The sequence below is a fragment of the Myotis davidii genome, unplaced genomic scaffold (genome assembly GCF_000327345.1).
Source record: "Myotis davidii unplaced genomic scaffold, ASM32734v1 scaffold1673, whole genome shotgun sequence".
Taxonomy (NCBI): Eukaryota; Metazoa; Chordata; class Mammalia; order Chiroptera; family Vespertilionidae; genus Myotis; species Myotis davidii.
The window spans coordinates 62491-76925 of record NW_006284850.1 but is presented as its reverse complement, the minus strand read 5'-3'; the positions used below and the strand labels follow the sequence as shown (position 1 = coordinate 76925).

Here is a 14435-nt window from a genome sequence, read left to right as displayed (position 1 = left end):
AACACAGGGTTAGACAGTGTTCCATGGCTAATTGAAAGTGTCCTACTTATTCATATTCAACAGAAACTTCCTACATACAACTTTTTAACTATATTCAGACATAGTTAAAAGCTAACCAAACCTTCAAGTAATAGATTTTAGCAATCACCAGGTTTCTAGTTTGTAATAATTCTATGGATGCAAAGATCTGTTTCCATGAAGGTGGCATTATTTAAAATCCCCTTTAGTCAGGGGAAACAGGGTTAGACAGTGTTCCATGGCTAATTGAAAGTGTCCTACTTATTCATATTCAACAGAAACTTCCTACATACAACTTTTTAACTATATTCAGACATAGTTAAAAGCTAACCAAACCTTCAAGTAATAGTGATTTTAGCAAAATTGCCATAAGTGCAGTCTTCTTGTTTTACCCCCAACCTCCATTTATTTAAAATACTTGATTTATCATTCTTATGTTTGTATCATTTATATAAACATAGATATTTTTCTTCCCCATCATGCAGTTTCATTTGCTTTTTATCTCATCTTGACATTGCCCCCCCCCCCATTTCTTTTTTTGACATTAGCTTTTTAAGGCTTCTCTCTCCAGTATTCCTTGTCTGTTTTCAGTAGAATTTTAGGCATCAGCATTTTTAGTTGAGAAGGTGTTATTTCCACATATTACTATAAGAACTTAGCTTTTAGTGTAGATGAAGGTAGGAATCAGAAGGAACGGCATGTCCCTCTCCCCTTAGGTGAATTTCAATTTTCCTAAAGACTAGCTATATGAATAGATGTGGAACCTCTGATGACTTTCCCACTATATGAAACTGTTTTCTAGCACAAAGTATTGGTATTAGATAGTTTGGGCTGCAACCTCAGAAATTCCAACTCAAGCTGGTTAAAATAACAACAAAAAGTAGTTCCTATAATGTGAAGTCCATCCTTCAGAATTGGTTGATAGAACTGATACAAGGTTTTATCAAGGATTCACTTTCTTCTGTTCTATGTTGGCTTATTCTAAGGCTACACACCAGGTACAATGAAAGGGAGATTATTCCTTTTTCATGTTTCATATAGGAAGTATTATACAGTGGTGGCATAGGTGCTTAGTGTAGTACTGGCATGTTATAAGTGCTCAATAAATATCTGATAATCATTTTATAGAGGAGAAAGATGCAGACTTCAAAAGATCTCCTCAAAATAATTTTACAAAAAAAAGATATGGAAGGGAGAGGGAGAGGTAGAAACATGGATCGACTGCCTCCTGCACACCCCTACTGGGGATTGAGCCCACAACCCATGCATGTGTCCTGACCGGGAATCAAACCAGTGACCTCTTGGTGCATGAGTCGATACTCAACCACTGAGCCACACTGACTGGGCACTTTTTTTTTTTAAATACTAAGAATGTATTAAAAATATGGAACGCTTCATGAATTTGTGTGTCATCCTTGCGCAGGGGCCATGCTAATCTTCTCTGTATCATTCCAATTTTAGTATATATGTGCTGCCGAAGCGAGCACTGACTGGGCACATTTTTTAAAAAAAATACAAACATCCTTCAGATATGCTTTTCTTTATGGACTCTTATTTTGTTTTTATCTTTATTGTTGAAAGTATTACAGATGTTCCCCCTTTTTTTCCTCACTGAAGAATACTTTACTTTGTATCTCATTGGCCAGAAATAAGCCACATGGCCATTCTCATTTGATTCCTTATTAAAGATACTAGAGGCCCGATGCACAAAATTCGTGCAAGAGTAGGCCTTCCTTCTCCCGACTGCCAACACCGGCTTCCCTCTGGCACCCAGGACCCAGGTTTCCCTCTGTCTGCCTGCAGGCACCCGGGACCCAGGCTTCCCTTGCAGCCCTGGCTTCGTCTGGCAGGTCGTAGCACATTACGCTGTATTTTAGATGGTTACTCTTCAATCAGTTATACCCAGTGTTTGAGCAGGGCATTCAATTTCCTAAATACATTGTTCCTATCTAATGGAGGAGTAAAGGGTGGGTAAAGAGTATTTTGGTGTGGGGATGGTGTGAACAACTTGTGTGTTACAGATTAGGTCTTCTCTACCTCATTTCTTTTTCCTGTGCCTGAAGGAGGGATATTGCATATACAGTACGTTTTAGATGGTAAAATATTTAAATCAAGTGCAGTTTATTTTCATAATAGATTCCTTCTTTTCACCCACACATGAAATGCATTCCGGGGCCTCCTGTTTTATTTCTCTCTCTGGTAATAACTTTTCTCCCAAAATGTATTTCTGAAACAGATTCGTTCTGGTTTTGGTACTGTGTAAACAGCTTTCAGAGCAAGCAAATTTAGTTTTAAAATTTGACCCTGTCACATCACTAATTGTGTGACCTCGGGCAAGATGCTTAACTCTTCTGATCCTCCTTGTGTCTGTAGAACTGGAATAACTGTTACCCACCCTGCAAATTCCCCTCATTTGGGGCCAGTATAGATATTGTTTGTGAAATCCATTTTCTTGTCCTAGAATTTAATACTTGTATTTTTGTCACTCATCCCATCCTCAGAAATGTGAAGTTAGTGCCCAGCTTACTTTTTAATCGTATGGTGTTATTTTGCCATTATATTGGCCAGTATCGATTTCACATGTTTAGTGAGTGGTGGAGGTACCAATTCTTAATTTAATTAGTTTTATACTATCTGAATCAGAGTCCATTTCAGGGTGACATTTCTACATGATATTTTGTTATTTTTCTTCTCTTTTTCAGGTAATATCCCCCAAAGTGGGCTTGGTTGCCTGTTTAATATCATATAATTCAGATTTTATTTCATTACTTTTTAATGATAGTAATGATAATTACTTACATTCATTATGTATTTGAGGCAGTGTACTATTATTACTTCAATAAAAGTATACTAATATTGACAAATAGTTTTATATAATGCCTCTAATTTTCACATCCTGGCAGGCTTAAAATTATTTTCTTCCTGTGAAGCTAATAAATGCAAAATAACATGTACTAAATCCATATTATTTAATTTAATGGAAGATCATATTTAATTTAATGGAAGATCATTAAGATCAAACTTAATACTTACATATTTAAGTTTCCCTGAAATGTGTCAACATTAGAACTTTTTTGGATTTTTAAAGGTAAAAAGGTGGCTTTTTTAAGGGAACCTGTGGGAAGTTGATGGGGATACCAGTGTAAGTTCCCTTATAATTTGGTATTTGAAGATGATGTGATGATTGAAGGGGTTACTATGAAAGGGGTAAGAAGGTAAAAATTATAGAAGGAAATGAGTTGAACTCAGGTGAGATGTGTGTTAGCCTGACATTTTACCAGGTTCTTAGTGTTTCTTGAATGAATAGATAAATGGAAGAGACTATAAAATGGCTCTTCTAGGATGGGCTGGAAATATGGGGGGGGGGGGCGGTTGGCAGAAAAAGGAGCTACTTTTATTATCTCTTAACAGGTGTTTTTTCTTTACAAACTGACAGCACAATTCATTTCAGCTTGTCTTCCCTCTACTGTTACACATGACATGAAACTTCTGAGTGAAAAAGCATTTCCACATTCTTTCTGTCTACCTTTCTTTTCTTCAAGAACTACTTCATTTCCATTTGTCTTGTTTGATCTTATACCCAATACAGATTCAGGAGTTTTATAGTAATTTTTTTTATGCTAAGATAATAAGGCAGAACAGTAAATAAAGGCATGATGATATATACTTCCTCTTAGAAAACACTTTTGAATCTGTGAAATGCCTCCTGTCTTTTATTTATTGTAGAATGCAGAATGTTTCATTTAATTAGGATACTGTGAACTGTATTATACAAAACTTACTGAGAATTTGATGTTATTAAATTAATTTTAACCATGCCTTAAGTTTCCAAAATATGTCATATTTCTTTTGTTGAAGCTTTAACAGCATATTTTTTTTTTAGTTTAGTTGTCTGAAGATAAATGAAATTTGCTATTATTATTCCACTAGAGGTCCGGTGCACAAATTCGTGCACAGGTGGGGTCCCCCTCTGCCTGTCAGGCCGTCTCCCCCAGTCCCCTATCAGGTGGGACCATGGGAGGTTGGCTGGCCACAGGAGGTTGACTGTGGGAGTGCACTGACCACCAGGGGGCAGCTCCTGCATTGAGCATCTTCCCCTTGGTTGTTAGTGAGTGTCATAGCTACTGGTTGGTCGTAATGGTCACTTAGACTTTTATATAGATATAGATACCTGCTTCTGTCCTATTTCTTTCATGGTAGCTTAACACGTCCAGCTGGTATTTTGAAAATTCTAGTCTTTTAAAAATTTCTTATTGACATAAATTGACACATAACATTGTATAAGATTAATGTGTACAATGTGTTGATTTGCTGCATTTATATATTTCAGTATGATTACCACTTTTCATATTTTGGAACTGTGGTGATCTGTAACAATGATTAAGGAAAATAATTTGCCTTTGACTTGAAAGAGTACCTGACACCTTCCCTTCTCTTACTTAAATGGTCCACAAAAACTTGTTTCGTTGGAGTGGAATAAAAACAAATTGTTTCCTAAGCCAGAAGTACCTCTTTCTTTCTTCTCTCATCTGTATCTTTTGGATTCCATTATGGAATTGTCTGTTAAACTTCTGTTACAATACCAGTTTCAGTGTGCCTTGTGTTTAGTTATGTATGCATAGCCTTAGCAGAGTGCCTGTCTTATAGAGTAAAAGCTGGTTACCAACCTTTTATTCCCAAAAGGCTGTGTCTGCCATAATTGAATGAGTAGAGACAGTGTTATCACCTATACACACCTTGCTAGGTACTCTAAAGTAAGGTTTTTGGGGGCAAGCACATGACTTGAAAACTTTAGTGGCATTTAACCTTGACCTGGCATTGGAATAATTTGTTAGAAGCTTTTATGTGGTTCACAGGGTGTCACCCTCAACCCACTGAATCAGAACATCCAAGATTAGATCTGGAATCCAAACAGTGCTCCAAATTAATTATTTATAAAATGATACATACTTTGTCAGTTACGAAAAGCTATCTCATTGCTTGTCTGTAGGATTGGGAATACAGTTGAAGGGTTCTACAATTGAAAAGATTCATGAGGTAATCACAGACTATACAGCTAGAAGTAAAATAATTTAAAGGAAAATGAAGTCTTGAAACTCTAGTTTTATGTGTTAATTACATGAATATAGATATCCTTCCTCCAGATAGAAATCAACTTCCTCAGTTTATATAAAACAAAATACTATAAAGTTATTATGAAATATTGCACAAGTCAAAAGCTTTTAAAACAAAAGGTGACTTTGGTAATAAAGATGTCAACAGAAATTGTAATGAATCGAACCTTGTGTTAAATTGGACCAGAAGTGCTCTATAAAAAGAAAATAACTGCAGCATTTAAAAAAGTCTCAGGTAAATCTTCTTGGCTTGGAAATTAATTTTCCTTAGAATGCTCTCTGCCTTGAGGTTTGTATATAGTCTGAAATGCAAAAGCCTCTACTGCATGATAACTTTCACACAGCAGTAATCAGTTTCAGTACTGCAATATTTCGGTATGAGATATGTACAGGTATGGCAAAAGTAGGTTTACAGTTCGTTCTGTGGGAAATAATATAATATTTAATAAATACAAGAATAAACTTTCGCGCACTCACAACTGTATTTCTACTTTTGCTCCATCTTGTACTTTCAAGCTGCTTCTGTTGGGTGCTGGATATTTTACCATGACATTTTTAGGCTTGAGAATTGGTAGTCATTTTTGCTGATTTATATGTTAATAGGTATATCTATTTTGCATCTGGTTTAGATACCAGAAGTGAAACTGTGAGGTCATGTCATCCCCAGTTCATCTCCCTTTAGTTTACTGAAAGGTGTATCAGTGTTTTTCTTTATGTGGTTTTTTGTGTGGCTGCTTAGTTTCTTCAACTTTGTAATTCTTTAAGTTTTTTCATTCTCACATGCATGATTTTGAATATGTACTCTTGTAATTTTTCTATTTTGTTGCTGTTTGGAAATGTTTAGTGTTTCATGATAATTGTGGGTTTCAGATAGTGCTTCAGTGACTTCATTGCTGCTTTTAAGGTTGATTAAGGATTATATAAAACATGGCCAAGAACCATTTCTGCCTGGTTTCATTGAGCATTGATAGATGAAATATAGGCTGGGCAATTTGAATTATGCATCTCTCTGCTCTTTGTGGGATTTCAGTATAATAATAAAACTAAAATACTGCCATCTTGAAGGCTGTTTCTTTGCACGTCTGTTTATGTAGTTTGATGGGTCAGTTAGGAGAGGTCTGTGTTATCTAAATATTAATTTGTGCTGGCAGGATAGATTAGATTTAGAAATGCAGTAGAATCTAAAAGTGTGGCTGCTGTGCTGCTCTTTTCGTCTAGAGGAGAGCAGTTGGCTATAAAGCATGCGTTGCTTTCATAGTACTCACTTTTTAAAAGTCTGTTTTATATTGCCATGGTAGTAGCACTCAAGGGATGTTTGAGGACATATAATCTGCTTAGTAGGCCAAGGGAAAATAAAAGCAGTTCTCAGGGTGTTCAGGTCTTGGATTTTTTTTTTCCTCATTCTGTCAACCACGGCAAATAATTTTTTACTTTTGTTTTGTTCATCATTGTATCCCTAGTTTCTGCATTGTTCTAAGGGCATTATAGGTCTTGATAAATATTTATTGATTACATAATTAAATATTTAAGGGTCATAGTCATTTTGTTTGTAGTTTGCCCATTCAAAATATTACAACCCTTAAATAGTAAGAGTACTGTAAATATAGGTTAGCCTAATTATGCATGCACATAACAGACATTCGTGAATTAATATGATTACTATGTTCATACCAAGTGATGCCTTCTAATCTTTCTTTCCTTGTAACACTGCATAGCTGATATTTGTTTATTTTTGTTAACTGAGGGATCTAGTTGACCAAGTGCCGTTTTGTTGATTCTGTGTTGAAAAATAGTACTGAAAACTTGCTGATGATTATTTCTCTTGATAAAGAAAGATGAACTTACATCTAGAAATTGTCATTATGCATTTCAGTTTGCCCAGCAGTAGATAGGAATGAGCTTATTGTGGTCAATTTTTTAAAAGTGATTTGTATATTGGCTGTTGATTTCTTTAAATGCTAAAAATTTGAATATACATTTGTGAAAATATTTTTAGAGGTTAAAAGATTTTTAATTTTTTTATCTTAAAGATTTCATACCAATTCTAGTACTTGTTTGTGTTCTCTTAGTTTACATACTAGGCTTAATGTTGACAAACTAGATGTTACCCAGTGTTTTTTTGTTATGATTTGTGTTCTTAAAACTTAGTGTTATACATTGAATTTAACATGTATTTTTTTAGGCACATTTATATGACATTATAAGTGGATATTATAACTATTACACATATGATAGCACATTCTAAAAGGGTAATTATATGTCATAAATGAACTTGAACACAAGCTATTTATAGCCTGTACATTCTTTGTAGTATTTCAAAGGCACTAAGTATAGTGATTATTGAAGAATCAGTAAGGGCATATAGTTTCACCCTTTATGATAATTCTCATAGTAATTTTTTTGTTTCTAAATGTTCACATCTCATTTTGAGATAAGCAATGATGTTCTGACATTAATGCCATTGACCTTTATTTTCCATTTTAAAAATAGTGATGTGTTCTGATTAAACTATTTTATAATTAACTAGAACCCTGGTGCACGAATTGGTGCACTTGGGATTGGGGGTTGTCCCTCAGCCTGGCCTGCACCCTCTCACAGTCCGGGACCCCCCGGGAGATGTCTGACTGACGGCTTAGGCGCACTCCCTGTGGGGGGATTGGGCCTAAGCTGGCAGTCAGACATCCCTCTGGCAGCCCGGGAGCATCTGGCCCCTAGTGGTCAGTGCATGTCATAGTGACCGGTCGTTCCTGGTTGTTCCACTGTTAGGGTCAATTTGCATATTACCATTTTATTATATACTAGAGGCCCGATGCATGAAATTTGTGCAAGGGGTCTGGCCCTCGCAGCTGCGGCAGCTTGCCTCGGCCCTTGCAACTCCAGGTTTGTCCAGAAGGTCATCCAGCCATCCGGTCTAATTAGCATATTATGCTTTTATTACTATAGAGGATACTTTTTATTTATTTGAAGACTAAAAATTCCAAAGCTTTTTTCATATAAACAAAAATATGCATAGGGTAATTTGATAAAGTTAATTCTTTCCCAGGTTTTCCATTCTCCACAGCCTGTCTGTTGCCATCAGTAAATGTTCAGAGTAATTCTAGTTGGTTGTCTAGTATGGTTTATTTGCATATTATAGTTCTGTTATGTTAGACCTTACATACCTGAAAATTATTTTAAGACATATTTATATGACTGAATTTAGTGCATTAATTTTCTCACTCTCTTCTTACAGCATTTGCAGTTAGCTTTGGTTGACTGTAATCCCTGCACTTTGTCGAATGCTGAAAGTAAGTATTAATTGTCATAGTTTTCTACATATATTCAAATCACTTCATGGCAAATAGTAGCGGTAGTAATAATAATGATGATAGTGATAAATCCTGTGTGATTTTTTTTCTTCTAGAATTGTTGAAGCTAACTGTATTGGTTGCCATGGCTACTTGTACAGATGGAACATGGCAGACCAGTTATTGTGAACAGCCTGTGTCTAAAATAGATATACCAGTAAACTGAGGGGTTGAATGGAAATTACCTGCACCAATAAGCAAGATTGGTTATTTATGTATTAATTATATTGTAGGTGATACGGGGGATTAATAACAGGGTTTGCTAGTTTTTTTAAGAAAAATGAGTATACAATGATTCACATGTGGTAGCTCAGTGATTCCCAAATTACTGGTAATAATGAAGCTATACTTGGTCTTTTTATTATATTTTTACACATCATATATAAAGTTGGAGATGACATTTTTCAATTAATTCAAAAAGAATATATGTGTGAAGCATGTTCTGATATAGTGGTTTTCTTCAGTTACTTTCTGCTTCTGTGTAGGTTTCCTTCCAAAAGCAGATTGGGTTGATTATGATGTGTTTATCAATAAGTATATATTGTCATGTTTATTTAGTGTACTGTAAAGTAGCCAATAAAAGTTTTAAGAATATTCATTTGGGTCCAAGCTGGCTTTCTTTAAAACTTTCTTACTTGAAATATAAAATTTTAATTAGAATATATAAAAAATCAATCATTCTTAATGAAAATTTAAGATTAAAGGACTCTAGATTTTGGAAAGTTCAGTCTGTATTTTGCTATAAGTGACTGTTTTTTTAACTATATAGAAAGGTGTTAAGTAAAAAATAGTATCAGTGTTAAAAATGCTTAAGAAGGAGTAAGTCTAAACCAGACCAATTATCTCATACTTCTCTAAGAGGCAATTTTTTGAGAAAACATTTCTCATTTCTTTAAATGAAACTCAGGATTTTGTACTGATCAGTGTATTTGCAGAATAAATTATGGGCAGGTAACAGTCACAGGAATATTTTAGTTTCTAAGATGGGGTTAGATTAGAAAAAGAATTTAAACTCATAGGTGTATTAATTTATAAGGTCTTAATTTATAATTTTTCCATAAATATATACCCAGGTTATATAGATGATCTAATTTATGGAAATAAGAAAACAGCTAACTTTCATTTAATTTTTTATATATAGTGTCTTAACACATTAAACCCCATGTCAGTCACCAGTGACTGACACTATACTTTCCGTCCGGGAGACAAAACAGGCTGGGCGCTTAACGTGTTAAAGCCAAGTTTCATAACTATATGTCAGTTTAAATAACTTTTGAGGCCTTTCTCATAAATGTGAAACCAAATATTTTGGTAAATCCTCATTTCTCTGTTGAGGTAAAATCTCACTTATAGGTCATTGTTCCTGAGTGGAGGACACCTATGTAGAGTGAATATCACAGGACAGAAAACTTTCCTGCCAAATTTGCAGAGGACAGTTCAAACCATCATGAATACATCTTTGAGTTTACTGTGCCTCTTTGTCTGTTGGTTATTGAAAAGGGGAGTAGGTGGGAGGGGACCAACATCCTCTTTTTCTCAGGGAGTTTCCTTGGATTCAGGACTTTGAGTGCTAAAAGGTTGGTTATTCTAATGGAAGGGCATGTGTTTTATTTAGAGACATTATAGTTCAGTTGATTTAGGTAGATTATTTTAGACAGTCTTCATGATTACTTGATAACTGCATTAGTGGCTGATGTCTCACAGAGCAGGGTAGGTTATCTACCTTGAGCCAGACGTTACTACTGTTTCAACACCAAGCTCTTTGCCTTTGTAAAACTTATTTCTCTGCATTTTTAATGTCTTTACCTATTGTACATGCCACATACCTTGAACTCTTCATGTTACCTCATGATACTGAAAGACCAGAAGATAATAGTAAAGTGAGCTTTTTAAAAAGTCTGTATGAGAGATTTGTATTTTATGGCACAATTCATTTATGCAATTAAAAAATAAGTAGATACACTTGTTTCTAGAGCAGCCGTGGGCAAACTACGGCCCGTGGGCTGGATCCGGCCCGTTTGAAATGAATAAAACTATTGAAATAAAAGACCGTACCCTTTTATGTAATGATGTTTACTTTGAATTTATATTAGTTCACACAAACACTCCATTCATGCTTTTGTTCCAGCCCTCCGGTCCAGTTTAAGAACCCATTGTGGCCCTCGAGTCAAAAAGTTTGCCCACCCCTGTTCTAGAGCTATTTGAGAGGTTAACTACAGTTAGTGTTTTGAAAAGTAGAATTGTAATGATGTGAGACTTTTCATTATATGATTGCCCCTTGGGATAAAATTGTTTCTTTGAGATTTTAAAAATGTTGTTAATTCTAAAACTAATGTATTAATTTCTGAATAAAGTTTAATTTCAGAAACTTTTATGGCAATATTTGTTCAAAATTTCTATTGCTATTGAGACTTGCCAAGTGGAGTTTTTTCTTAGGTCTATGCTTATGCTCTACTTTGAAGAAGGCTTTTAAGAATTTAAATACATGGTCGTTTTCACACTACAAAAGATAACACTGGATTTAGTAACTCATGGGATAGAGGGAAGCCCTTGACATAAGGCCTAGGAGTGAGCCTGGTGGAAGTTTGGGATGGTAGTATGTGTGCCAGCTGGCTGCTCATCTTTCCTTCCTTGTTACCTCTATTAGAGGAGTAAGAAGATTGGGGGAAGTGGGCATAGGTTTTTCATTTCTTCCACATTCCCTTAACCTGTAACCCAGTCTCCCTCCAATGATGCAGTCAGGTGAGATGTGGACTGGAACTCAAGGAGAGCTGTATTGGGAAAGGGGAGTGGGGAATAAGATATTTACATATGTGAACTTTTCTTTATTATTTTTGTATGCTTTTCACAAAACTGATTTTCATCTTTTATTTTGCCTCATCTCTGATTAACATGTGATATTATTATTTAATTATTGTTTATGGAGTTGTTTAGTTCTTTACTTTTGGCCCCAAAGTGGTATTATTTTTAAAGTTCATGATCTATTTTGTTTGTTTTGATCTTCGTGGTTTTTTAGATTAGCTGTTTTCAAGTCACAGGTGGTCAAGGGAATAGGGAGCAGGAGCCCTTGCAGACCTGAATAAAAAGGCAGCTTTCCAGGCCTTGCCCAGGCTCACTGAATTATAATCTTGGGAATCTCTATTTTTCACAAGCCTTCCAGGTGAATCTTAAAGTTACAGGAAACAGTTCATGGTGCACTCTCCAATAAGAAATTGATGATAGCTGTGGACCTTGTTTGTAAAGATCCACATCATATCCTGCATATAATTTTGAAAAGCTCCCAGGCTCCTTGAATTCCAGCTATGAAATTCAGATAGATAGACCACTGTCTTTAAATAATGAAAATGAGTATAAAAGTAGCTAGAATCCAGTTTTGATTCCTGATTCATTGTTGCTTTCATTGGATCATTCATACTCTGGTGATGCACTATCAGGAAGAGCTGAAAATAAAAGATGACATATTTTTATTTGATTTTTCAAGACATACTTGTTAATCTTGTGACTATTATTGTTTCCTTCCAAATGATTTGACTTTAAAAAATATTCTGAAGAACCGGTAGAGAAATGCAACAACTACTTTCATTCTCTGTGTTATTACCAGTGTGAGCCTGGGTCTATGACTTCTTTATAAATGTTGCTGATATGAAATATGGTATAAGAAAAATACTACTGGCTTTTTTCTGTTTTAATATGTTTTTTACGAATAGTGACTATATTTTTCACCTACAACTCAGGTTTTTTTTTAATATATTTTATTGATTTTTTACAGAGAGGAAGGGAGAGAGAGAGAGAGAGAGTCAGAAACATCGATGAGAGAGAAACACTGATCAGCTGCCTCCTGCACATCTCCCATTAGGGATGTGCCCGCAACCAAGGCACATGCCCCCGACCAGAATCAAACCTGGGACCCTTCAGTCTGCAGGCCGACGCTCTATCCACTGAGCCAAACCGGTTTCGGCAACAACTCAGTTTTTAAATACCATTTTTTGAAATGTATACGATTATAAAAAATTTTCTTTATTTGTTTAATGTGGCCATTTTGAACTTTGTAAGAAGTATACTTACTGAAACTAATACAAAATTATACTGAATATAAACTGTAATTGAAAAAAAATTAAAAAAAGAAGTAATATGCCAAGGCCGGTTTTGGGTCAGTGGATAGAGCATTGGCTTGTGGACTGAGGGGTCCCAGGTTCGATTCCGGTCAAGGGCATGTGCCTGGGTTGCGGGCACATCCCCGGTGGGGCGTGTGTAGGAGGCGGCTGATCGATGTTTCTCTCTCATCGATGTTTCTGACTCTCTATCTCTCTCTCTTCCTCTCTGTAAAAAATAAATAAAATATATTTTAAAAAAAGAATACTCACTTGCTGTAGATTTCAGTATTTTAGTAATTACATTGACAAAATTTGATAAATAACCAACAGTGAATACATGTGGTTTATTATGATTGTATGTATTTGTTTTTATATTCTATTTTATTAAAAATAAAAGTTATGCTCCATTATTAATTCTATATAGTGTAGACCGTGCTTACGTTTTACATTTTATATTCTTACTTAATTTATCCCAAACACTTGTGTATTGATTTCTATTTTTCACTATCTTTGCAGTTCAATTTCACATTGCCCACTTGTATGAAACTCAGGTAAGTGTTTAACTTATCTTACTTAAAACAAAAGTGGTTACCCATATAATTTTAATGGAATTCTGGGTATTACCACTTACATACATTTTAAAATTATTAAACGTGATCAAGATTTTGTTTAGTGAAACAGTTATTACACAGAGTACTTGCTCTGTACAAACTAATTTCATTTAATATGATTTGCCTCTAGGCTTAAATGGCTATATATAAGAAGATTTCTCTTATTCTTGACATGAAATGCCTAGTTTTCTTATCAAAATGTTTATAGATGGTTGTTATAATGCATTGTTTTTAGTTTCAGTTTTTCTTAAGATTGAAATATTTCTTCTATGTGTCACCATTTGAAAGGCATACTAGAGTAACCTTTTGATGTCATTATCACTGCTTTTATGGTGCTATATTTAAAATACTTTTTCAGTTTAATTTTAGAGCATTGTTTTTATGTATGGCAGATTGTGCTTAGTTATATAATAAAAGGTATAATACAGACATTTACTCTAGGCAGTGGTATGGGAAATCAGGTATAAGTTGGTATGAGAAGTATTAGGTGATCATAGTCTACCCAAAACATAAATTTTATAACATCTTTTCATGGAGAAAAATACTGGATATTTGTACATAATGTGTAAGGTCTGTTTTGTTTCAGAGCTACCATGGGGTGCTTTAAAAAATTAACATCAGATTTCTGGACACCTCCATCTGCACCAACACACACACCAACACACCCACCCACCCTACTGCTCTAGGGATGTTATCTTCCTCGAGAAGATGCCTGTGAAAATTACACACATGTTGTGGATCTGTGTCTTTACTTGCCAATGCTAATCCCAGCCTCCCGCCAGCTGCTGATTTCTGCTGAATCAGCAAACACCCCAGGGTGAAAGCAGCTATAGAAATCAGCTTCTTCAAAAAAAAAAAAGCCGAAACCGGTTTGGCTCAGTGGATAGAGCGTCAGCCTGCGGACTGAAGGGTCGCAGGTTCGATTCCGGTCAAGGGCATGTACCTGGGTTGCGGGCACATCCCCAGTAGGAGATGTGCAAGAGGCAGCTGATTGATGTTTCTCTCTCATCCATGTTTCTATCTCTCTATCTCTCTCCCTTCCTCTCTGTAAAAAATCAATAAAATATATTTTTTTAAAAAAAACTCGTAAAGAACTCAGCACTCACAAGGTAACTGGAACAATTATTTTTCCTCTGCTTTAAACCAGTTTTATTGATTTTTTTTAAAAATGTCAGTTTAATGTGTGTTTTTTTTATAAACTGTTTTTTCCCTGCAAATATATATTACTTTACAAAGAGAGTGAATAAAAAA

At 35.1% G+C, this 14435-nt stretch overlaps 1 protein-coding gene across 1 annotated transcript in view; it reads left to right on the top strand.

The window, feature by feature from the left end:
• The window catches only part of LOC102767919 (histone demethylase UTY), an 85761-nt gene that overhangs the window by 28201 nt on the left and 43125 nt on the right, over positions 1–14435 (top strand). Inside the window, exons 6-7 of the mRNA XM_006755190.2 lie at positions 8365–8419; positions 13090–13124. Coding sequence (XP_006755253.2) covers positions 8365–8419; positions 13090–13124 — 90 coding nt within the window. The remainder of the gene's footprint in view (positions 1–8364; positions 8420–13089; positions 13125–14435) is intronic.